The sequence below is a fragment of the Boleophthalmus pectinirostris genome, unplaced genomic scaffold (assembly GCF_026225935.1).
Source record: "Boleophthalmus pectinirostris isolate CB_2022bp ecotype Guang Dong unplaced genomic scaffold, ASM2622593v1 HiC_scaffold_9, whole genome shotgun sequence".
Taxonomy (NCBI): Eukaryota; Metazoa; Chordata; class Actinopteri; order Gobiiformes; family Gobiidae; genus Boleophthalmus; species Boleophthalmus pectinirostris.
In genome coordinates, this window is record NW_026571541.1 from 36,711,308 (window position 1) to 36,735,691 (window position 24,384).

At 41.1% G+C, this 24,384-nt stretch overlaps 1 protein-coding gene across 1 annotated transcript in view; it reads left to right on the forward strand.

Annotated features, from left to right (window-relative positions):
- tbx4 (T-box transcription factor 4) overlaps nucleotides 1-24,384 on the forward strand; it is a 104,932-nt gene that overhangs the window by 16,995 nt on the left and 63,553 nt on the right. The window contains exon 2 of the mRNA XM_055166719.1: nucleotides 12,367-12,583. Within this exon, the coding sequence (XP_055022694.1) occupies nucleotides 12,367-12,583 (217 nt within the window). The remainder of the gene's footprint in view (nucleotides 1-12,366; nucleotides 12,584-24,384) is intronic.

Genomic DNA, 24,384 nt, shown 5'->3' on the forward strand with positions numbered 1-24,384 from the left:
TCCTCTGCTCTGATCCTCCAGGCTTAAACTCTGATCAACAGTCAACACAAATAATCTTAATACTAACTCATTAAAGCTCTCGCCCGGGACATCGGCTCTACCCATAATCCTCTGCGGCTCATTAGCACGCCGGGGGTAGCGCGGCGGTTCATTAGCACGTGGCGGCGGCGCGGCTTCGTAAACTCTGGTTTGACACATTTGGGAGTTTTTAAATGACGTGGATCAAAGAGACGGAGCGAAAGAAAGAAAGAAAGAAAGAAGAGAGAAAGAAAGAAAGAGCTCATTAAGACGAGAGACGCACACGGGGCGCAGTCCAGTCACAGGACCAGAAGTCCAAAGTCAGTCCACAGACCAGAGTCAAGTCAGACCAAGTCCAAGTCCAAGTCAAGTCTCGAAGTCACAGAACCAGAAGTCCGAGTCCAAGTCGAGTCTCAAGTCACAGGCCCATAAGTCCAGTCAAGTCCAAGTCGATTCATTCACAGACCAGAAGTCCAAGTCAAGTCCAAGTCGAGTCTCGAGTCACAGGCCCATAAGTCCAAGTCAAGTCCAAGTCAAGTCTCGAGTCAAGGACGAGAGTCCGAGGCAAGTCACAAGACAGTCAACAGAAGTCCAAGTCAAGTCTCGAGTCACAGGACAAGAAGTCCGAGTCCAAGTCAGTCTCGAGTCACAGTCCCATAAGTCCAAGTCAAGTCCAAGTCGCATCTCGAGTCACAGGACCAGAAGTCCGAGTCAAGTCCAAGTCGAGTCTCGAGTCACAGGACCAGAAGTCCAAGTCAAGTCCAAGTCGAGTCTCGAGTCACAGGCCCATAAGTCCAAGTCAAGTCCAAGTCGATCTCGAGTCACAGGACCAGAAGTCCAAGTCAAGTCCAAGTCGAGTCTCGAGTCACAGGACCAGAAGTCCAAGTCAAGTCCAAGTCGCAGTCTCGAGTCACAGGCCCATAAGTCCAAGTCAAGTCCAAGTCAAGTCTCGAGTCACAGGACAAGAAGTCCGAGTCCAAGTCGAGTCTCGAGTCACAGGCCCAGAAGTCCAAGTCAAGTCCAAGTCGCATCTGAGTCAGGCCCATAAGTCCAAGTCAAGTCCAAGTCGAGTCTCGAGTCACAGGACCAGAAGTCCAAGTCAAGTCCAAGAGTCCAAGTCCAAGAGTCACAGCCCATAAGTCAATCCAGTCCAAATTGAGTCTCGAGTGACTGGCCACTAAGTCCACATGAAGTCAAAGTCAAGTCTCAAGTCACAGTCCATAAGTCCAAGTCAAGTCCAAGTCAAGTCTCAAGTCGAGTCTCGAGGCACAGGCCTATAAGACCGGGTCTAAACCACGTCTAAACCCGGGTCTAAACTGAACATGTCTAAACCGGGTCTAAACCACCAAAATCTGATCAAAACTAATGTACATGAAAACTGAATAAAATGACAAAGAAAAAAAGAGAAAAAACTACAGTTACACTCGACATTTGTGCGTTCGACGTGATTTGTCGATACATTTGACTCTCGAGTTTCCAGTCTCGATGAAAACACTCAGATTTTCTTAAAAATTTACACTGGAACATCCGTCCATCTCCAAACATTCATTTATAACTTAGAAAAAAAATAACTTAGAAAAAAAAACAGCTGTGAGTCTCGTCGTTTTTGTCTTAAAATGCTCGTATTAACCCACAAATATTAACAAACACAAATTAACGAATAAACGAATGAAACACGGCTTTTCCTCTGTCTCTATAAGACGCCAAAGCTGTGATTGACAGGTGGATGAACCAATCAGAAGCGTCCGGTGTCTGGTTTGGAGCCGACAGCAGCAGGAGGCGGAGTTTGTGATGTGTGACGGTGTTGACGCGATAAACCATAAAGACACGAGGAACAGCTCCTAAAACCTCACACGACCAGGACTAAACCAGGACTAAACCAGGACTAAACCAGAACTAAACCAGGACTAAAACCAGGACAAACTAAAACAGGACTAAAACCAGGACTAAACCAGGACTAAACCAGGGACTAAAACAGGACTAAACCTAGGACTAAAACACTAAACAGACTAAACCAGACTAAACCAGACTATAACCAGACTAAAACCAGGACTAAACCAGGACTAAAACAGGACAAACCGGACTAAACTAAACAGGACTAAACAGGACTAAACCAGGGACTAAAACCAGGACTAAACCAGGACTAAACCAGGACTAAACCAGACTAAACCAGGACTAAAACTAGGACTAAACCAGGATAAAACAGGACTAAACCAGGACTAAACCAGGACTAAAACGGACTAAACCAGGACTAAAACAGGACTAAACCAGGCTAAACCAGGACTAAACCAGGACTAAACCAGACTAAACCAGGACTAAACCAGGACTAAACCAGACTAAACCAGGACTAAACCAGGACCTAAACCAGGACTAAAACAGGACTAAACCAGGACTAAAACAGGACTAAAACCAGGACTAAACCAGGACTAAACAGGACTAAACAGGACTAAAACCGGGACTAAAACCGGACTAAACCAGGACTAAAAACTAAACCGGACTAAACCAGGGACTAAACTAAACCAGGACTAAACCAGGACTAAAACCAGGACTAAAACCAGGACTAAAGGACTAAACCAGACTAAACAGGACAAAACAGGACTAGGACTAAACACTAGGACTAAACCAGGACTAAAACCGGACTAAACCAGGACTAAAACCAGGACTAAACTAAACCAGGACAGGACTAATAACAGACTAAAGGACTAAACCAGGACTAAACCAGGACTAAACCAGGACTAAACCAGGACTAAAACTAAACCACTAAACCAGGACTAATAAACAGACTAAAAAGGACTAAACCTAGGACTTACTAAAACCAGGACTAAACCAGGGACTAAACCACTAATAAAACAGACTAAACCAGGACTAAACCAGGACTAAAAGGACTAAACCAGGACTAAACCAGGAAAACCAGGACTAAAACCAGGACTAAAAGGACTAGGACTAAACCAGGACTAAACAGGACTAAACCAGGAATAAAACAGGACTAAAACAGGACTAAACCAGGACTTAAACCAGGACTAAAACAGACTAAACAGGACTAAACAGGACTAAACAGGACTAAACCAGACTAAAACCAGGACTAAACCAGGACTAAAACAGGACTAAACAAGGGACTAAAAACCAGGACTGAACCATACAGGACTAAACCAGGACCAGACTAGGAAAAAACCAGGACTTAAACCAGGACTAAACCAGGACTAAAACAGATAAACCAGGACTAAAACCAGGAAACCAGGACTAAACCAGGACTAACAGACCAGGACTAAAACCAGGACTAAAACAGGACTAAACCAGGACTAAACAGGACTAAAACAGGTAACGGACTAAACCAGGCAAAACAGGACTAACCAGGACTAAAACCAGGACTAAAACAGGACTAAACCAGGACTTAAAACAGGACTAAAACCAGGACTAAACCAGGACTAAAACCAGGAACTAAACCAGGACTAAACCAGGACTAAAACCTAAACCAGGACTAAAAACCTAGGACTTAAACCAGGACTAAAAACTAAACAGGACTAAACCAGGACTAAAACAGGACTAAACCAGGCTAAACAGGGATAAACAGGACTAAACCAGGACTAAAAGGACTAAACCAGGACTAAACAGACTAAAAACCGGCTAAACCAGGACTAAACCAGGACTAAACCAGGACTAAAAACAGGACTAAACCGGACTAAAACAGGACTAAACCAGGACTAAACCAGACTTGAAACCTAGGAACTAAACAGGACTAAAACTAAAACCGGACTACCAGGACTAACCAGGACTAAAACAGGACTAACCAGGACAGGGAACTAAACCAGGACTAAAACCAGGACTAAAACCAGGACTAAACAGGACTAAACAGGACTAAAAGACTAAACAACTAAACCAGGACTAAAACAGGACTAAACCAAGACTAAACCAGACTAAAACAGGACTAAACCAGGACTAAAACCAGGACAGGACTAAAACAGGACTAAACAGAACTAAAACAGGACTAAACAGGACTAAACCAGGACTAAACCAGGACTAAAACCAAACCAGGACTAAAACAGGACTAAACCAGACTAAACCAGGACTAAACCAGGACTAAAACCAGGACTAAAACCAGGACTAAAACAGGACTAAACCAGGACTAAAAACAGACTAAAACAGGACCAGGACTAAACAGATAACAGGATCTGACCAAGACTAAAACACGACTCTAACAGGACTAAACCAGGACTAACAAAAGGACTAATACCAGGGACTAGAACATCTAAAACGCTAACAAGGATAACAGAGCGCACGACTAAAACAGGACTAACCAGACTAAAACAGACTAAACCAGGACTAAAACAGGACATAAACCAGGACCTAGACAAGGACTAAAACAAGACTAAACCTCAGGCTAAGCAGGTCTAATAACAGGACTAAACCAGGACTAAACCAGGTCTAAAACAGGACTAAACCGAGGACTAAACCAGGTCTAAAACGGACTATAAGGACTAAACCAGGACTAAACAGGACTAAACCAGGACCTAACCAGGACTAAAACAGACTAAACCAGGATAAACAGGACTAAACCGGACTAAACAGGACTAAACCAGGACTAAAACAGACTAAACCGGTCTAAATCAGGACTAAAACCAGGACTAAACCCAGTACTGAAAACAGGACTAAACAGACCTACATCAGGACTAAATACAGGACTTAAACAGACTAACATGGTTAGTTTTATCAGGACAAATTACTATGGGACTGGGAAAACAAGACTAGAATCAGTTTATGTAAAGCCCAGGTGTACTGTAAATACTAGTTACGTTAGTCCATTGATAGATACCTGGTTTCACGAGGTATCTACCACATGCGCAGTTTAGTCTATAATGATGACTTTTTCCACGACCATGAGAATATCGATCGCACTTAGAATCTTCTACTGTGTGCTTATAAGGACTCACTAAGCCAGTATAAAAACCAGGACTCTGGAGATATACGGGTCGCATCGAGATATCAGTCACCCTTAAGTTAATCAGGACTTACATAGATTTACTACCGGGGACTTTAAGTACCTGAGACCTTTAGACGTTGTTTTGAGATCTAACTCGCTAGCTACTAATACATGATCACTAGTCCGTGGTTAGAGTCCTGAATCTAGTCAAACCTAGGGGATTAGTTCCGGATATAATGAGGTCCTAGTTTATAAAGTCCTCCTTTTAGTCCTGGGTAGTTGAGTCCTGGTTATAGGTACCCGTTAGTTGAGATCAACGACGTGCGGTTTAGATCCTGTTTTAGTCACCCTAAATACTAGTACTGAGTCTCAACTCCAGTGTGGGGTACTAGTACACCAGTGTTTAGACTTAAACTTTAGGTCCACTATGTTTTAGTCCAAAGCAGGACTTATAAAAGCATGGGACGATATTCCGTCTGTTGTGTAGTCTGGGATACTTTTAAACGTCTGGTTTAGTGGGATCTAAATCGAGAATCCTTGAGATTATCATGCGCTGTAAGCTCCTAGTATATCTGGAGGCACTCTGGTAATAAACGTGCACCTGAGTATCTAGTCGGGATTATGATGGTTTTCAAAACGGTGCACTAAAGATTCCGGACTTAAAGAGCGGGACTATAAAATGGTTGGTGACTTCAACCAGGGACTAAAACAAGGATTAAGACCCGTGGACTTACATATTAGGTACGTTTAAGCCATGATAAAGACAGTGTTAAGGTTTAAGACGGTACTAAAACATTTGATTAACAGAATGAACAGACTTAATACAGGTACGAAAATGCAAGTACTATCCACTGCAGACTTAAATCCTAGAGACGCTATGACTGTGGAGCTAAATCTGAGGGTTACTGAATCCAGGACTTTAACCTAGGACGTTGAGGGACCTGAGCTGATAAACAGAATAACGGCAACTCACAGGGACTAAAAGGATAAACAGGCACTGAAATTCAGAACTGGTACTCATGGAGGCTATACCAGTGTCTACAGTGATCTTATAACGACTGTAAACATTGAACTAAACACAGACGCAAACAGGTATTTGTTTTCTTTAATACTCTTCTAGTTTCATGATGATGATCCCGTTTTGATTTAAACGTGCAGATTATGACAGAACGATCCGCGGACGATCCACAGATTATTTATTCTTTCACTCTGCGTCGTTTTTTTAAAGTTTTAAGTTTTGTGACGCTGGGACAGAAGCGGGCGCAAACTAACCACAGCCCCAGTGTGTGGAGCCTGCGGCGCGAGAAACGTCTCTTTTTTAAAAACACACAGATTTTTGAGGTCGCACTAAATTACAGACGCAGACAGGACGGAAGCTCGGGCGATTGGCCGGCGGCCGCGAGGGGACGGCCAATCAGAGGAGAGGAAGAGGAAGAGAGGAGGAGGAGGAAGAGGAGAGAAGAAGAGAGAGAGAGAGAGGAGAAGTGTGATCCGCCATTTTGATTTGACAGAAATATTGTGATTGTTTTTTAAAAAGTTTGAAATAAAATAATGTAATGTCATGTTTGATTCGATCATAGTTCAGTCCTGATTTAGTCCTGGGTGAGTCCTGGTTCAGCTCTGGGTTAGTCCTGGTTTAGCTCTTAGGTTTAGTCCTGGTTAGTCTGGTTTTGTTTGGGTTTTTTAGTTCTAGTTTAATGTCCTGGTTTAAGTCTTGTTTTACGTCTTAGTTTCTAGTCCTGGTTTAGTCGCTGGTTTAGTCTTGGTTTAGTCTTATTTTAGTCTTAGTTTGAAGGTCCTGGTTTAATCTTGTTAGTCTTAGTTTAGTCCTGGGTTTAGTCTTAGTTTCGCCTGGTTTAGTCTTGTCTTAGTCTTAGTTTAGTCTGGTTTAGTCGTTGGTTTAGTCTTGGTTTTAGTCTTAGTTTAGTCTCTGGTTTAGTCTTGGTTTAGTCTTAGTTTAGTTCTGGTTTAGTCTTAGTTATGTCCTGGTTTAGGTCTTAGTTTAGTCCTGGTTTAAATGTCTTGGTTAGTCTTGTTTATGTCCTTGGTTAGTCCTTGGCTTAGTCTTGGTCTTAGTCTTAGTGTTCGTCTGTAGCTTTCAATCCTTGGTGTAGTTATAGTTTAGTCTGGTTTAGTCTTAGGTTTAGTCTTAGTTTTAGTCTGGTTTAGTCTTGGTTTAGTCTTAGTTTTAGCCTGGTTTTAAGTCTTAGATTTAAGAGTCCTGGTTTAGTCTTAGTTTGAGTCTGGTGTGTTATCTTGGTTTATCTTAGTTTATGTCCTGGTTTTATCTTGGTTTAGTTTATGTGTAGTCCCGTGGTTTAGTCTTGGTTTAGTCGTTTTGAGTCCTGGTTTAGTCTTTATTTGTCCTGGTTTAGTCTTAGTTTAGTCTGGTTAGTTTAAGTCTTGTAGTCCTGGCTTTAACTCTTGGTTTAATGTCTGTATTTTTCTGAGTCTGTTAATCTTGGTTTAGTCTTAGTTTAGTCCTGGTTTGCATATCTTTGTGTTTAGTCCTTGGGTTACTGTCTTGGTTTAGTCTTAGTTTTAGTCCTGGTTTAGTTGTTCTAGTTAGTCCTGGGTTTATTCTTAGTTTTAGTCTTGGGGTTAGTTTTAGTTTAGTCTGGTTTATCTTGGTTAGTTCTTGAGTTTAGCTCCTGGTTGTAGATCTTGGTTTTAGGTCCCTGTGGTCTTGAATCTTGGTTTAGTCTTAGCTTTTGAGTCCTGGTTTAGTTGGTTAGTTTAGTCCTGGTTAGTCTTAGTTTAAGTGCTTCTGCGTTAGTTTTAGTCTTAGTCGGCTGGTTTTATTCTTGCGTTTCGTTTTCCTGCGTTTTATCTTTAGGTTTGAGTTCTCTGGTTGAAGGTCTTGTGTTTAGCTGGGTCTTGGGGGTTTTTCAAGTTCTCAGTGGCTGTTTTTAGCGTTTCGTGGGAGTTTAGTGCCTGGTTAGTCTTGGTATTTATTGGTCCTGGTTTAGTTCTTAGTTGGTTAGTGGCTGTTTATTGTTCTTAGTGTTAGTCCTGGTTTATTTCTTAGTTTATGTCTGGGTATTAGTCGTTGGTGATACGGTCCGTTTCTGGTGCGTTCGGTGTTGTTTTCGTCTGTCCTAATCGTTGGCCTGGTTCGCTTTGTCCTTTTCGTCGTTTGTCTGGTTCGCGTTTGTGTTGCTTGTGCTTTTCGTCTTTAGTTTCTTTGAGATCCTGGTTTTCAGTCTAGTGTAAGTCTGGTTTAGTCTTAGTTTAGTCTGGATTAGTCTTAGTTTAGTCTGGTTTACGTCTAGTTTATTCTGGTTTAGTCTGTATAGTCTTGGTTTAAGTTGTTAGTCCTGGTTAGTCTTAGTTTATGTCGCTGTTTAATCTTGGTTTAGGTCTTATTTCATAGTCCTGTGTTTGAGGTGCCTGGTTTAAAGTCTCTGGTTTGGTCTAATCTTTATGTCTTAGGGTTCTTGTCTGTTGGTTTTTACGGTCTCTCGTTGTATGTATTAGCTCTTCTCTGGGTGTTATCGCGTCTAGTTTAGTCACGTGGTTCTAGTGCTTAGTTTTTAAGGTCTCTGTTTTAGTCTTATTCCGTGGTACAGTATGCCTGGTCTTAGTGGTCTTAGAGGTATCTTAGGTCATGGTTTAAGTAACTGGTTTAGTCTGGTAGGTCTGGTAAGTTTCTGGTTTTCGTCTGGTTTAGTCCTGTTAAGTCCTGGTTAGTCTGGTTTATGTCTCCTTGGGTTATAGAGTCCCTGGTGTAGTCTTTTGTCTCTTGTAGTACTTCGTTTTATGTCAGTAGCTTTGAGTGCTTGGTTTTAGTCTTTACGTTTGGTCTGTTTTACTCTTGGAGTTTTTTAGTCTCTGGTTCAGGTCTTGGTATATCGTGCTTTGCTTTAGTCTTTAGTTTAGGTCCTTGTTTATTCTTAAGTTTCCCGTGCTGGGTTAGTCCTGGTTATAGGTTTTATGTTTTAGTCTTGGTGTTATTCTTAGTTTAAGTCGTTGGCTCTTAGTGCTGTTATTTTAGTGCTGGTTAACTCGTGGTTTTAAAGTGTGAGTTCTCTGGTTATTATAAGTCTGGGTTCTTGAGGTTCTTTGGTTTAAAGTCTAGTCTAGTGTCCTGTTTAGTACGGTTTGCTGGTCTTAGTTTAGTCTCCTGGTTATAGTCTTAGTTAGTCCTGGTTTCTAGTTCTTAGTTTAGTCCTGGTTTAGTCTTAGTTTAGTCTTGGTCTTTAGTCCTGTAGTCTTAGTTTAGTCTGGTTAGTCTTAGTTTAGTCCTGGTTATAGTTTAGTCTTTTTAGTTAGTTAGTCTTAGTCCTGTTAGTTTTTTAGTTAGGTCCTTGGTTTAGTCTTAGTTTAGTCCTGGTTTAGTCTTGGTTTAGTCCTTAGTCTTGGTTTAGTCTGGTTTAGTTTTAGGGTGTTTTCACATCGTTAGTTCGATTATTCGGTTGCACCAGGCAATAAAATCATTATTCTGTAGCAGATAGACTCCAGTGTGTTTCTTTCACACCGGTAAACAAAACAAAACTGGTCCAACTGACTCTGTGTCTCTGTTTCCCGGTAGAACAGCGACACCTCCAATTATCAACACCGATGTTCCTGTTCAGACCACGAGTCGTCCTCATCTCAAGTGTCGCCATGAACTCATAAAACACCAACATGTAGAACTTTGTACAATCTAGGGCTGGCACGGTTCATGAAAGAAAAACTGAACCGTTCACTTCTCTTGTCACGGTTCTGGACGTGTGTGCACCGCACGGTTTCCACGGTTTCCACGGTTCCCGGCTTGAGCATTGTCGTCTTGTATGTGACCTGTTTCGCTTTGGTGCAAAAGAAGAGGTGTGGAGGGTAGGTGCTGCGCGTCACGTTTAGAAAAGGCAGGGAGGAGAGAAGAGGGTCGCCCGGAGATGGAGGATGTGCCTGTGTCGTTACCTCGTGAAACCACAGCCGCGCGTCAAAGCAACGGCGACTCCACCGACAGCTGCAGCAGGACGTACACGCGCAGCACTGACTCTGTGTTTGTCAGTGGGAAAGACGATCAAACCTGACTGGACGTGTTTAGTCAGGTCGTAAGGGTCTAGCATGTGTATTTCGCCCTACACGAGCATAAAAACTGAAACTTTTGGACGCGTAACTTTTAGAACGCATGGAAAGTGACTGAGGGCGGCTCCACTGTACGCACTGTACGCACTGTACGCACTGGACGCACTAGACGCACGTATGGAGCAGGTCGTCGTGCACGCGTAGATTTCAGAACACTGGATCCCTCCTATTTTTTGACACTCAACGTGAGCGTAGGCGCGTATCTCCGTCAAAATACACAGAGAGCATGAATCTTTGGTTGTATTTGTGCGTTTACCGTCGGTACATCGTGCTCCTGGGGCAGTTCTGTGCCGTGTGAAAGAGCCCAGCTCCACAGATACTGTTAATAAGCTTTAAAATGTACTTTTGAAATCCTGGCGTTTGCCGTGGCGAGTGTCAGTTTTCCCAGACGCGACACGCAAGTAACTCTTAAGCAAAAAACTTCAGGAGATGGAAAAATCTACGATGTCTTTATTTTAGCGCAGGCAGCTTACAGAACAAAATTCAAATGATTAGAGGATTTCGGTCACACAGCAGAGAACAGCTCTTATACATGACATCTTGTTGAAATATTAACTTATTGATTAGCTCACTTTAGCAAGAAAGTCCACATACATATTTGATAAAACTTGTTTTTGCAGGATATTTTGCAGACATATTGATCAGGCTACCAGGTTCACATACGCCCCGCTTTGGACCTTGATTTGGAGCAGCAACCAAAAGAAAACATAACCAGAAACATTTTGATATGATTCAATTAACAGTAAAGCATCAAAGAAAGAAAATAAACCCACATGAGTCTGTTCAGAAGGTAAATACAAGTATGTTCTGTTCGTTTCACTGTGGACCTGATACAAACACGTCCAGTCAAGTTTGATCGTCTTTCCCATTGACAAACACAGAGTCAGTGCTGCGCGTGTACGTCCTGCTGCAGCTGTCGGTGGAGTCGTCTTTGCGGTGACGCGCGGCTGTGGTTTCGCGAGGTTACACGCGTAAACGCTGACTCGTGCAGTGGAGCCAGACCCTTAAAGGTTGTATAGAGGATTTTCCAAGGAACGAGAAATCCAGCGACTGTTTGTCCTTTTTCAAATGTTGCGCATGTGTGAAACCACCTCCCCTCCCCTACAGCTCCTACGTAGAAACGCCTCCTTCCGCCTCCTCCTTACGCCACAAACAGGTTTGTTTACAGCCGGTGCTGCACATGACTTGTAAACAACTAACTACAGTGTTGGTTAGACAAGACGGAGAAGTGAGGAGCGGGAGGAAAAGCAGAAGGGGCAGCGGGGAGAGGAGCAGGAAAGGGGTGCAGAGAAGGTTGCGCGGAGATTCAGTGCGAATGAACGAGCTACAACACGCAGCAGCAAGCGGACTCTTTCTTTGCATTGAAAATTAAGTTTTCAGACATAGGATATCGCATTTGTGTCCTGAAAAACGTTTGTCTAACTCTTGGAAATAAAGTACGTTTTCATAATAAGCAGAAGTTTCCTGTCCAGGAGTAATTTGTGGACCAGTGCGTCAGTCTTTAGACCCTTCGTCTGCTTCAGTCGCGCCATCGCTGGAATGAATCTTCAAGAATCACCTTAGTTTGGCTTCGCTGCTTTTCCCCTTGTCTTCTTCTTTCAGCGACCTCAAAAACGGACTTTCTTTTGCGGCGAACTGCTCCTGGATTCTTGTCGCCATCACAACAAACTTTGTGCGAAACTGCGAGGAAGATATAGGTCAAAAAAAGCCGCTAAAAAACTGTTGCGTTGGTGGAGTAAACAGCGTCTGTGCGTCTGTGGACTGTGTGACAGTCGTACGTAAACCACGTACCGGCGGCGCAGGCAAGTCAGTTACACTAGAAACGTAGGGAGTTTGATTGACAGCCTGTCAGCTCACAGATAACGAGGCAGTGTCGTTATCTATTGGCAAATGTTTAGCCCCACCACGTCCAGAGTTGATGAATTTTTATTCTCTTTTTTTTGGTCATCATAATTACAAGGCGACTGCATCTATAATCTATCACTGACAATTTGAAACAAAAAAAATCCTCCATACAACCTTTAACCTTACATCCAAGAGCACAATCTCACTAAACCAAGTGTCCTGACTCCTGAGGAGGGTCAGGAAGGTGGTCACATTTTTTCACCAAAGCACAACAGCTGCCTGTGTCCAATAATAACGTGTTTAAAGTCAAGTCCTATTAGTTTGTGCACGATTACATTACTAACTATAATTTTATAACTTTTTTAATCCTAAATTGTGGATAATGAAGCTAACATAGCAGATGATGAAGTATATTTCTGGATATTAAAGATTAAAAAGAAACACTGACAACAAGAACCGTACCGAACCGAAAACCGCGACCTTAAACCGTGAATTTTGTGAACCGTGTGAAACAGCGATAAAGACACAGACGCTCACCGCAGCTCAGACTCTCAGGACGGGGCTGGGGTCTGGTCCTTGGTCTTTAGTCGTCCTCCAGGCGCGTTGGTCAGATGGTCCTGAGGCTTCATCCTCCATGTGCAGGTTCCAGACGGGGCGAGTAAGACCAGAGCGCAGTGGACTGGGTCTGAGTGGTTCTGTGCCGTCGTCTGTGCGCTGGATTCATGCGGGAAGGTGAGAATGTGCTGTGGTCCTCTGTGCTCGAGGACTGCGGCTGGTTCTGGTTCTGAGGTGGTGCAGCGTCCGGACAGAAGCGTGAGTCCAGTTTGGTTGGTTTTATGTTGTTCCGAGCGTCCGTCCTCCGCGCTCTTGGTTCTTCCCGGGGAAAGTTCTTCTCAGGCCGAGGCTCCACACATCACTCCCCGCTCCACGTCACCTGAGCCCGACCTGAACCGGAGCTGCTTTCTCAAACTAGGCTAAAAGCAGGACATTTTTAAAGTTGAATCAATTGAATAGGTGATTGTCTATTGCCATAAAATTATCTGGTTCATCTAAAGCCTAAAATAACAAAAGGTGTTGCTGCATGAACATGGGAAACACTGGGTCGTCTCTGTGCAGGTCCTGAACAGACGTACACACTCCAAATCTTGACTCACTCTGGAGCCACATGTTCACACGTTGGTTTTTGCTCTGATCTTCGTGTGTTACTTTCTCTGTTTTGGCCATTGTTGGCAAAATAATTCGGAAATGAATCGCGGCTGCGTCTGGACAACAATCTGTTATCACCTGGAGTCGTGCAGCGCGTCGTTTCAGGCAGAAGAGACCCGTATCGTCTCCCATGATGCATCTGGAATAGTTCGTTTGGACCTGAGTTCACGTTCACACCAGAGGAACCACACCAGAGTTTGGTATTTGGTGCAGATTCAAGTGAACCGAGATCACTTCTTTCTTGAGGTCTTGGTCCGTTTGATTTGGTTCGGGTCCGAGTCTGATTGAAGCTTTCACACCAACGAAAACGAACCGAACTAAGAACTTTTGGTTCGAATTGACCGTTTGGTGTAAACAACTACTGTCAGTGTGAAAGAACCCTTATAGTCTTGGTTCAGTCCTGGTTCGTCCTGGTTTAGTCCCAGGTTTAGACCTGGTTTAGTCCTGGTTTAGTCCTGATTTAGTCCTGGTTTAGTCCTGGTTTAGTCCTGGTTTAGTCCTGGTTTAGTCCTGGTTTAGTCCTGATTTAGTCCTGGTTTAATCCTGGTTTAGTCCTGGTTAGTCCTGGTTTAGTCCTGGTTTAGTCCTGGTTTAGTCCTGGTTTAGTCCTGATTTTAGTCCTGGTTTAGTCTGATTTAGTCTGGTTTAGTCCTGTTTAGTCCTGGTTTAGTCCTGTTTATTTAGTCCTGGTTTAGTCCTGGTTTAGTCCTGGTTTAGTCTAGTTTAGTCCTGGTTAGTCTTTAGTTTAGTCCTGGTTTAGTTTAGTCTGGTTTAGTCCTGGTTTAGACCTTTTAGTCCTGGTTTAGTCTGGTTTAGTCCTGATTTAGTCTGTTTAGTCCTGATTTAGTCCTGGTTTAGTCCTGGTTTAGTCCTGGTTTAGTCCCTGGTTTAGTCCTGGTTTAGTCCTGTCCTGATTTAGTCCTGGTTTAGTCCTGGTTGCCTGGTTAGTCCTGGTTTAGTCCTGTTTAGTCCTGGTTTAGTCCTGGTTTAGTCCTGGTTTAGTCCTGATTTAGTTTTTAGCCTGGTTTAGTCCTGGTTTATTTAGTCCTGGTTTAGTCCTGGTTTAGTCCTGGTTTAGTCCTCCTGGTTTAGTCCTGGTTTAGTCCTGGTTTAGTCCTGGTTAGTTTAGTCCTGATTTAGTCCTGGTTTAGTCTCTGGTTTAGTCCTGGTTTAGTCTTTTGGTTTAGTCTGGTTTAGTCCTGGTTTAGTCCTGGTTTAGTCCTGGTTTAGTCCTGTTAGTCCTGGTTTAGTCCTGGTTTAGTCCTGGTTTAGTCCTGGTTTTAGTCCTGGTTTAGTCCTTTTTAGTTTTAGTCCTGATTTTAGTCCTGGTTTAGTCCTGTTTAGTCCCTGGTTTAGTCCTGGTTTAGTCCTGGTTTAGTCCTGGTTTAGTCCTGGTTTAGTCCTGGTCCTTTTAGTCCTGGTTTAGTCTGGTTTAGTCTTAGTCCTGACCTGGTTTAGTCCTGGTTTAGTCTTTAGTCCTCCTGGTTTAGTCCTGGTTTTAGTCCTGGTTTAGTCCTGGTTTAGTCCTGGTTTAGTTTAGTCCTGGTTTAGTCCTGGTTTAGTCCTGGTTTAGTCCTGGTTTAGTCCTGGTTTAGTCCTGGTTTAGTCCTGGTTTAGTCCTTAGTCCTGATTTAGTCCTGGTTTAGTCTGGTTTAGTCCTGGTTTAGTCCTGGTTTAGTCCTGGTTTAGTCCTTTTAGGTTTAGTCCTGGTTTAGTAGTCCTGGTTTTAGTCCTGGTTTAGTCCTGGTTTAGTCTTTTAGTCCTGGTTTAGTCCTTAGTCCTGGTTTAGTCTAGTCCTGGTTTAGTCTTGTTTAGTCTTTTAGTCCTGGTTTAGCCTGGTTTAGTCCTGGTTTAGTCCTGGTTGGTTAGTCCTGGTTTAGTCCTGGTTTAGTCCTGGTTTAGTCTTAGTCCTGGTTTAGTCCTGGTTAGTCCTGGTTTAGTCCCTTTTAGTTTAGTCTGGTTTAGTCCTGGTTTAGAGTCCTGGTTTAGAGTCTGTTTAGTTTAGTCCTGGTTTAGTCCTGGTTTAGTCCTGGTTTAGTCCTGGTTTTAGTCCCTGGTTTAGTCCTGGTTTAGAGTCCTGGTTTAGTCCTGGTTTAGTCCTTTAGTCCTTTTAGTTTAGTCCTGTTTAGTCCTGGTTTAGTCTCTGGTTTAGACCTGGTTTAGTCTTGTTTAGTCCTGGTTTAGTCCTTGTTTAGTCCTTAGTTTAGTCCTGGTTTAGTCCTGGTTTAGTCCTGGTTTAATCCTCTGGTTTAGTCTTAGTTTTGACCTGGTTTAGTCCTGGTTTAGTCCTGGTTTAGTTCTCAGTCTCTCCTCTGATTTTAAACGCTGCTAATTCCAATTTCACGCTGGAACTTTACTGAATTACAAACACAAAAATCTGCCAAAAAATTCCCCCAAACTCCAGAATTCTGTCCCGACATTCCCTCCCCTCCTGGACTCGGATCAGGGACTCGGATCAGGGACTCGGATCAGGGACTCGGATCAGGGACTCGGATCAGGGACTCGGATCAGGGACTCGGATCAGGGACTCGGATCAGGGACTCGGATCAGGGACAGTCTCCGAGGATTTTAAGGACCTTTTTTCATGTTTTTTTTTTTTTCCCTCCGCTCCGTCGTTTGGTCTGAGTGAGTCCAGGGCAGAAACTCCGGCTCACGTGACCGAGTCTGAACAGAACTCCCCTCACACCACACGCCGCACAAATACTACTACTACTACTACTACTACTACTACTACTACTACTACTACTACAGAATACAGTCTACATTTAAGGTAAGGACTTTTTATATTTGTATCATCTTTCTCTGCATGTTTCTGAGTTTTAAAACACTTAGTACAAAAAGAAATTTAAATACAAAAACGTCAAAAACTACGTTGGTCGAAGAAGTCGCAAATTTAGCAAATATTTTTCTCAAAAGTAGAATTATTGTACTTGTAGTAGTAATAGTAGTAGTAGTAGTAGTAGTAAGTAGTAGTAGTAGTGATTGTAGAAGAAGTAGTAGTAGTTAAAATGTAAATAACAAAAGTAAAATTTGAAGTTGTAGTAGTAGTAGTAGTACATGATTTTAACTTCAACAAACAACAAAAGTAGTAGTAGCTGTTGTAGTAAAAGTAGCAGTAATAGTAGTAGTACTTTTTAGCAGCAGTAGTTGTAGCAAGACTTAGTACTAGTAATGTAATGTAGTAATAAATACTTAGTACTTTGTAATAGTACTTGTATTATTAAATCAATTTCTAACTTTGACAAATTACGAAAGTAGAATTAATGTACTTGTAGTAGTACTAGTAGTAGTAGTAGTAGTAGTAGTAGTAATGGCAGTTAAATTGGTAAATATACTTTAACTTTGACAAATAAAAATAAAATTCGTAGTTGTAGTAGTAGTAGAAGTACATGTATTTTAACTCTGACAAACAACAAAAGTAGTAGTAGTTGTAGTAAAAGTAGTAGTAGTAGTAACAGTGGTAGTAGTAGTAGTAGTTTTTAGCAGTAGTAGTTGTGACAAGTCTTTGTATTAGTAATGCAATTTAGTAATAAATACTTAGTACTTTGTAATAGTACTTGTATTATTAAATCAATTTCTAACTTTGAAAAATTACAAAAGTAGAATTAATGTACTTGTAGTAATAATAGTAGTTGCAGTAGTAATAGTAGTAGTAGTGATTGTAGAAGTAGTAATCGCAGTTAAATTGGTAATATACTTTAACGTTGACAAATGACAAAAGTAAAATTTGTGGTAGTTGTTGTAGTAGAAGTAAATGTATTTTAACTTTGACAAATCAAGTGAAATTTGCAGTAGTAGTTGTAGTAGTAGTAGTAGTAGTAGTAGTAGTAGCAGTTGTAGCAGTAGCAGTCGTGACAGTACTTTTCAAAGTACTTGTTTTGATAAATCTCTTTCTAACTTTAACAAATTATGAAAGTAGAATTAATGTATTTGTAGTAGTAATATTGTAGTAGTAGTAGTAGTAGTAGTAGTAGTAGTAGTAGTAGTAGTAGTAGTAGTAGTAGTGATTGTAGAAGTAGTAGTGGTAGTTAAATGGGTAAATGTATTTTAACTTTGAGAAATTACAAAAGTAGAATTAATGTACATGTAGTAGTAATTGTAGTAGTAGTAGTAGTAGTAGTAGTAGTAGTAGTAGTAGTAGTAGTAGCAGTAGTCATACTTGTTTTGTTAAATCCATTTTGAACTTTAACAAATCACAAAACTTGAATTAATATACTTGTAGTAATAGTAGTAGTAGTAGTAGTAGTAGTAGTAGTAGTAGTAGTAGTAGTAGTATAGTAGTGATTGTAGAAATATTAGTAGTAGTTAAAATACAAATAACAAAATTTAAATTTGTTGTTGTAGTACTAGTAGTTGTAGTAGTATTAGAAGGAGATGTTAGTAGTTGTTGTGAATACTTTTTGAAGTACTTGTATTATTAAATCCATTTCTAACTTTGACAAATTATAAAAGTAGAATTACTGTACTTGTAGTAGTAATATTAATAGTAGTAGTAGTAGTAGTAGTAGTAGTAGTAGTAGTAGTAGTAGTAGTAGTAGTAGTGATTGTAGAAGTAGTAGTGGTAGTTAAATGGTAAATGTATTTTAACTTTGAGAAATTACAAAAGTAGTAGTAGTAGTAATTGTTGTTGTAGTAGAAGCAGTAGTAGTAATAGTAGTAGAAGTAGTATTTGTTAGTTTTCATAGTACTTATATTGTTAAATCTCTTTTTTAACTTTGACAAGTTACAAAAATATTTGTGTAACATTTGTAGTAGTTGTAGTATTTGTAGTAATAGTACAATGTTCATAAATGTGTAAATCTTGTTAAATTTAAAAACATTAAATTAAATGTTGGTGTAAAAACAGAAGTATCAGTAGTACTAACGTCCATACAGTACTTTATTTTAGTAGTAGTTTTAGTAGTACTAGTGGTAGTTTTTTGTAATAGTTATTATTACAAAAATACACATGATATATATTTTATAATTTTATGTCGTCTTAACATCTGATTTAACTCATGTTCTTTAAAATACATGGAATTTTCTGGAATACGTCAGATTTTCATTTGTTTTTAGATTTAAAGGTTTTTCTTTTCGTGTGTTGAACATTTCAAACACAACGCTGCTCTTTTTTTAATTAATTTTTATTTTTTTCATGATTAATAGTGTTTTTAATTTTGCTTTGCTGGTTTAGTCCTGGTTTAATCTTGGTTTAGTTCTGGTTTGGTCTTTTTTTAGTCTTAGTTTCGTCCTGGTCTCGTTCTGATTTAGTTCTGGTTTAGTCTTGATTTTATCATTAATGTCGTGTATAATTCTGAATCTATATTTTAAGACGACACTCAAGAATTTCAAGTTTAGTTTAAGTTCTGAAAACAGATGTTACATGATCCGTCTGATTTATCTGTCCATAGAAAAAAATCTGGAGTATCTTGTTTTTTACCGTTTACATTTGCTTTTTCATCTTTTACATTTGTTTTTACCATTTATATTTGGGTTTTTTTTAAACATTTACATTAATTTTATTGCAATTTACATTTGTGTTTTCATCATTTACATTTGTTTTTTAGTTGTTTTATTTGTTTTTTTATTCATTTTGTTTACAGTTGTTTTGAAAAAAAAGATGAAATTACAAAAGGATAAAGAGGGGAAGACTTATTTAAAATTTAAAAATATATATATATAAATCATTTCTTTAAATAGTGTAGTAAAGTTAAAAGATTTGCAGAAGTGTTTAGGAGAAGTTTATGTACTATTACTACTATTATTTTTGTCTGTTAGAGTCAAAAGTCTTGAAAGTTTTGTTTTATTTTGAGAATCTATAAATAAAATCATGTAAAAAATAATAATAAAAAATAATTAAAGGTCCACTATGTAACTTTTCTAGCATGAAATTCTGATACGACACTAAATCTTTCTATCTCCATGGAGACAAAAAAAAAGTGACGCCAAAGGACCGTGTATTTTTAAGCTATAAAAATTTTATTAAATGAACAGTTTATAGTAAAAAAATATATATAATAATAATTTTAAAAAAATGAAAAAATAATAAAAAATTATAATAAAAATATATATATGATTTAAAAAATTTAAATATAATAAAAATGTAATAATAAATAATAATAAAAAAATAAAATTATATAAGTGTAAAAGTTTACCTGATTTGTTGCCATGTATTTAAAATGTGTCTTGCCTCAGTACAGATAGAATAATACTGTCTGCATCTATAATGATTTTACTGTCTGTCACTGTGTCAGGAAGTGTGTGTTAGCATGCTAGTTTGCTTTATAGATACGTCCAAGCTCGACTCTGGTGTGTGAAAGTCGTGAAAAGCTTTTATAAACTCATTTTAGTGAATAATTAGGATGTTCTAAATACATGTGGTTTTCAGGTTTTAAGAGACTTTAAAGCCGTACTGCGGGACATTCCAGGTAAAGCAGTAACTCTAGGAAAGTTCCACAGTGCAGCGTTAATCCAAATGAGAGCCCGGTGTCGTCATGGAGCTGATATAGCTCCAGAAAGAGACTGTAAATGCTCCACTCTGGAACTTTTGTGTGGAAAAGAGATGAACACGAAAGAGCAGAGACGAAACGAGAGACGAGAGAGAAAGAGAGAGGAGAGGGGAGGAGGGGTGAGAGGAAGGAGAGAGAGGAGGAGGAGAGAAAGGAGAGACGAGAGAGCAGAGGAGGAGAGGGGGGAGAGAGAGGGAGGGAGGAGAGAGATGAAAGGAGAGGAGAGAGAGAAGATGAGATGAGAGAGAGGGGGGAGCAGAGAGAGAGAGACGAGAAGAGGAAAAGAGGAGGAGAGAGAGAGAGAGAAGAGAGAGAGAGACAAGAGGAGAGGAGAAGAGAAAGAGACAGGAGGAGGAGCGAGAGGAGAGAGAGGAAGGAGAGAGAGAGAGGCATAGGGAGATGGAGAAGAGAAAGGAGAGAAGAAAGACGAGAGACAAGAGGAGGAGGGGGGAGAGAGGGAGGAGAGAGATGAGAGAGGAGAGAGAGAGAGAGAAGGAGGGGGGTGAGAGAGAGGGATGGGGAGAGAGAGAAAATGGAGAGAGATGAGAGGAGGAGGAGAGAAAGAGGAAGGAGAAGAGGAGGAGAGGAAAGGAAAGAGAGGAGAGAGAGAAGAAGGAAGAGAGAGAGACGGAGGAGAGAGATGAGGAGGAGGAAGAGAAGTGAGAGAGGAGAGAGGGAAGAGGAGAGAGAGAGACTAGAAGAGAGAGGAGAGGAGAGAGCAGGGGGAGGAGAGAGGAAAGAGATAAGAGGAGGAGAGAGAAGGAGGAGAGAGAGAAAGAGAGAGAAGAGTCAATCTGAGGTGCTAACCTACGAAAACAACAACGACGACGACAACACAGAGAGAGAGAAATGAGATGAGGAGACAGAGAAGGAGCGGAGGAGAGAAAGAGAGGAAGGAGGAGAGGAGAGAGATACAAGGAGGAGAGGAGAGAAGAGGAAAGGAAAGAGAAGAAAGAGAGAGGAGAGGAGAGAAAAGAGAAGAGAGGGAGAGGAGAGAGAGAAGAGAGGAAAGAGATGATGAGGAAGAGAAGAGAGAGAGGGAGGAGGAGAGGGGAGAGACTAGAAGAGAGACAGAGAGAGAGATAGAAAGGAGAGAGACTAGAGGAGAGAGAAAGAGGAGGAGAGAGGAAAGAGAGAAGAGAAGGAGAGGAGATAGGGAGGAGAGGAGAGAAGAGAGAGATGATCAGCAGGAAGAGAAGAGGGAGAGGAGAGAGAAGAGAGGAAAGAGATGATGAAGATGAGAAGAGAGATAGGAGGAGAAGAGAGGAGAGGATAGACAAGAGAAGGAGCGAGAGGGAGGAAGGGAGGAGAGAGAAGAGGAGAGGAGAGGAGGAAGGAAGAGAGAGAAAGAGAGAGGAGAGTCTGGTAACGTTAATCTGAAGTGGTAACCTACGAAAAAACAACAACAACACACATGTTTATGAGAGAAAGAGAGATAGAAAGAAGAGAGGAGAAAGGAGAGGAGGAGAGACGTCTGAATCTGCTAACGTAAGCCTGAGGAGTAAAGCTACGGAAACAAAAACAACAAAAAACAACAACAACACATGTTCATGAGAGAGAGAAGAAGAAAGGGAGGAGAGAGAGAAGAGAGACAGAGAGAGAGAGAGAGAGAGAGAGACGCACATGTGGAGGCAACATCTGGGTGAAGTGTTTTCTAACATTAGTTTCACTTCATGTTCTCGTGTAGTTTCCCCTCAGACGAACTCTACCTGCACTTGTGTCGGGTTTTAGACGAATTTATTTCACTAATCCTGTTTTCTCTTTCCAAATCTTAAAGACGACGTATTCTGAAAAAAAAAAATTAACTTTTTTATTTAGCTTTCCCTTAAGTTCTAACGTCGTTTCCTCGTTAAAAACCTGCCCGAAGAGGTTTTAGAGTCATGCATGCATGTTTGAGTCATTTAGCGATCTCTCCAGGGCCCTATTGAAACTCCGTACGAGGCTCCGCCCACAAGCCCGCGGGACAACTCTCCGTAATTATACAAAAACACGACACAAAACTCTACACTACGACTTCACAAACCTGACGCTGCGATGTGCTGTAGATTTATTCTTGTGTTGTGGCAACGGTGTTCTGAAGGGGGAGCGACTTAGCACGGAGAGCAAAGGGAATGGAGAGACGTATAAAACATGTTAATACTTTGTTTTGGGTGAAAATAGTGTTAAAAAATATATAAAAACAAAAAGAGAGAGAGAAACAGAGTCAGAGAGAGAGAGACAAAGAGAAACAGACAGAGAAACAGACAGAGAGAGAAAGAGTGCGAGACAGAGAGAGAGAGATAAACAGAGAAGAGAGAGAGGCAGAGAGAGAGAGAGAGAAAACAGAGAGAGACAGTTAAAGACTGAGAGAGGGACAGATAGAGAGAGAAAAAGAGAGATTGCCAGAGAGAAACAGAGAGAGAAACAGTGAGAGAGAACAGAGAGAGAGAGACACACAACAAAGAGTCACAGAGAGAGAGAGAAGAGAGAAACTCAGCGAGAGAGTCAAACAGAGAGAGAGAGAGAGAGAGAGAAAGACTGAGAGAGAGACAGAGGCAAATAGAGAGAGAAAAGAGAAAGAGAGAGAAAAAGAAAGAGACAGAGAAAAAGAAACAGAGAGAGAGAGACACACACAAAGAGTCACAGAGAGAGAGAAGAGAGAAAGGCAGAGAGAGAGAGAGAGAGAGAGAGAGAGAGAGAGAGAGAAGACTGAGAGAGGGACAGAGGCAAATAGAGAGAGAAAAAGAAACAGAGAGAGAAAAAGAAACAGTGAGAGAAAAAGAAACAGAGAGAGAGAGACACACACAAAGAGTCACAGAGAGAGAGAAGAGAGAAAGGCAGAGAGAGAGAGACAAACAGAGAGAGAGAGAGAGAAAGACTGAGAGAGGGACAGAGGCAAATAGAGAGAGAAAAAGAAACAGAGAGAGAAAAAGAAACAGACAGAGAAAAAGAAACAGAGAGAGAGAGAGACAGAGATCGACACACAAAGAGTCAGCGAGAGAGAAGAGAGAAACTCAGCGAGAGAGTCAAACAGAGAGAGAGAGAGAGAAAGACTGAGAGAGAGACAGAGGCAAATAGAGAGAGAAAAAGAGAGACTGCCAGACAGAAACAGAGAGAGAAACAGTGAGAGAAAAAGAAACAGAGAGAGAGAGACACAAACAGAGACAGAGAGAGAGAGAAGAGAGAAAGACTGAGAGAGGGACAGAGGCAAATAGAGAGAGAAAAGAAACAGAAGAGAAAAGAAAAGAGAAAAGAGAGAAGAGAAACAGACAGAGAGAGAGAGACAAAGAGATAAAGTTTGTAGTTTTTATGTGGTTGTATAAGTTTGGTTTGTGTAAATATTATTGTATTGTGTGTGTGTGTGTGTGTGTGTGTGTGTGTGTGTGTGTGTGTGTGTGTGTGTGTGTGTGTGTGTGTGTGTCGTGTGTGTGTGTGTGTGTAATAAAAAAAGACTTGACTGTGGGCGGAGATAGGGGGTAGGTGAAAACAGCATTTTCACGTCACGGTTAACAGTTGAGTCTGGCGCACGTTTTTTCATTTATGGTTCTCACGAAAAGCTCCTCCGTGTTTTTAAAGTCCGCTCGTCCTGTCCAGGCCGGTTTACGCGCTGTCCTCGCTTCACCGCAGATCTGATCCGGCATTAGCAGCTACTATTTTTAACCTGATTTAAAGTGTGTGTGTGTTTGTGTCGGCGCCAACAGCTGCGCTCAGGATGCTCCGGGTCTCCAGGACGTGACTCACACACACACACACACACACACACACACACACACACACACACACACACACACACACACACACACACACACACACACACACACACACACACACACACACACACGGGCTTTATTTAAACACACAGAGTAAAGGTGCACTGTGGAACTTTTCTGATGGAGATGTCGTCGGTTTGTCTGGGATGTTTCGCAGTGTGGCATTAAAGCGTTTTGTCTGCATGGAGGACGAGCCAGAGCAAGATACAGGTCAGATCTGCGGAGAGGCAAAGAGAGAGAAACAGAGAGAGAAAAAAGAGAGAGAGAAACAGAAACAGAGAGAAAAAAGAGAAAGAGAAACAGAAACAGAGAGAGAAACAGAGAAAGAGAGGAAGAGAGAGACAGAGAGAGAGAAACAGACAAGAGAAACAGACAGAGAGAGACAGAGAGAAAAAGAGAGAGATAGAGAGAGAAACAGAGACAGAGAGAGAAACAGAGAGAGAGAAAGAGAGAAATAGAGAGAGAGAAACAGAGAAAAGAGAAACAGAGAGAGAGAGAAAGAGAAACAGAGAGAAAGAGAAACAGAGAGAGAGAGAAACAGAGAGAAATAGAGAGAGAAAGACAGAGAAAAAGAGGAAGAGAGAGACAGAGAGAGAGAGAAACAGAGAGAGAAACAGACAGAGAGAGAGAAACAGAGAGAGAAACAGACAGAGAGAGACAGAGAGAAAAAGAGAGAGATAGAGAAAGAAACAGAGACAGACAGAGAGAAACAGAGAGAGAGAAACAAAGGGATGGACGGCGAAAAACAGAAAGAGAGACAGAGAGAGATGGACAGAAAGAGACAGGGTGGAGAGAAACAGAGAGCAAGAGAGAGAGAGAAAGAGACAGAGAGAGAGAGAGAAATAAAAACAGAGAGAGAAAGAGAAACAGAGAGATAGAGATAAAGAGAGAAAAAGCAAGAGAATCAGAGAGAGAGAGACAAAGAGACAGAGACAGACAGAAACAGAGAGAAGGACGGAGATAAACAGAGAGAGAGAGAGAAAATAGAGAAAAAGAAACAGAAAGAGAGAGAGACAGTTTGTAGTTTTTATGTGGCTGTACAAGTTTGGTTTGCGTAAATATTATTGTAGTGTGTGTGTGTGTGTGTGTG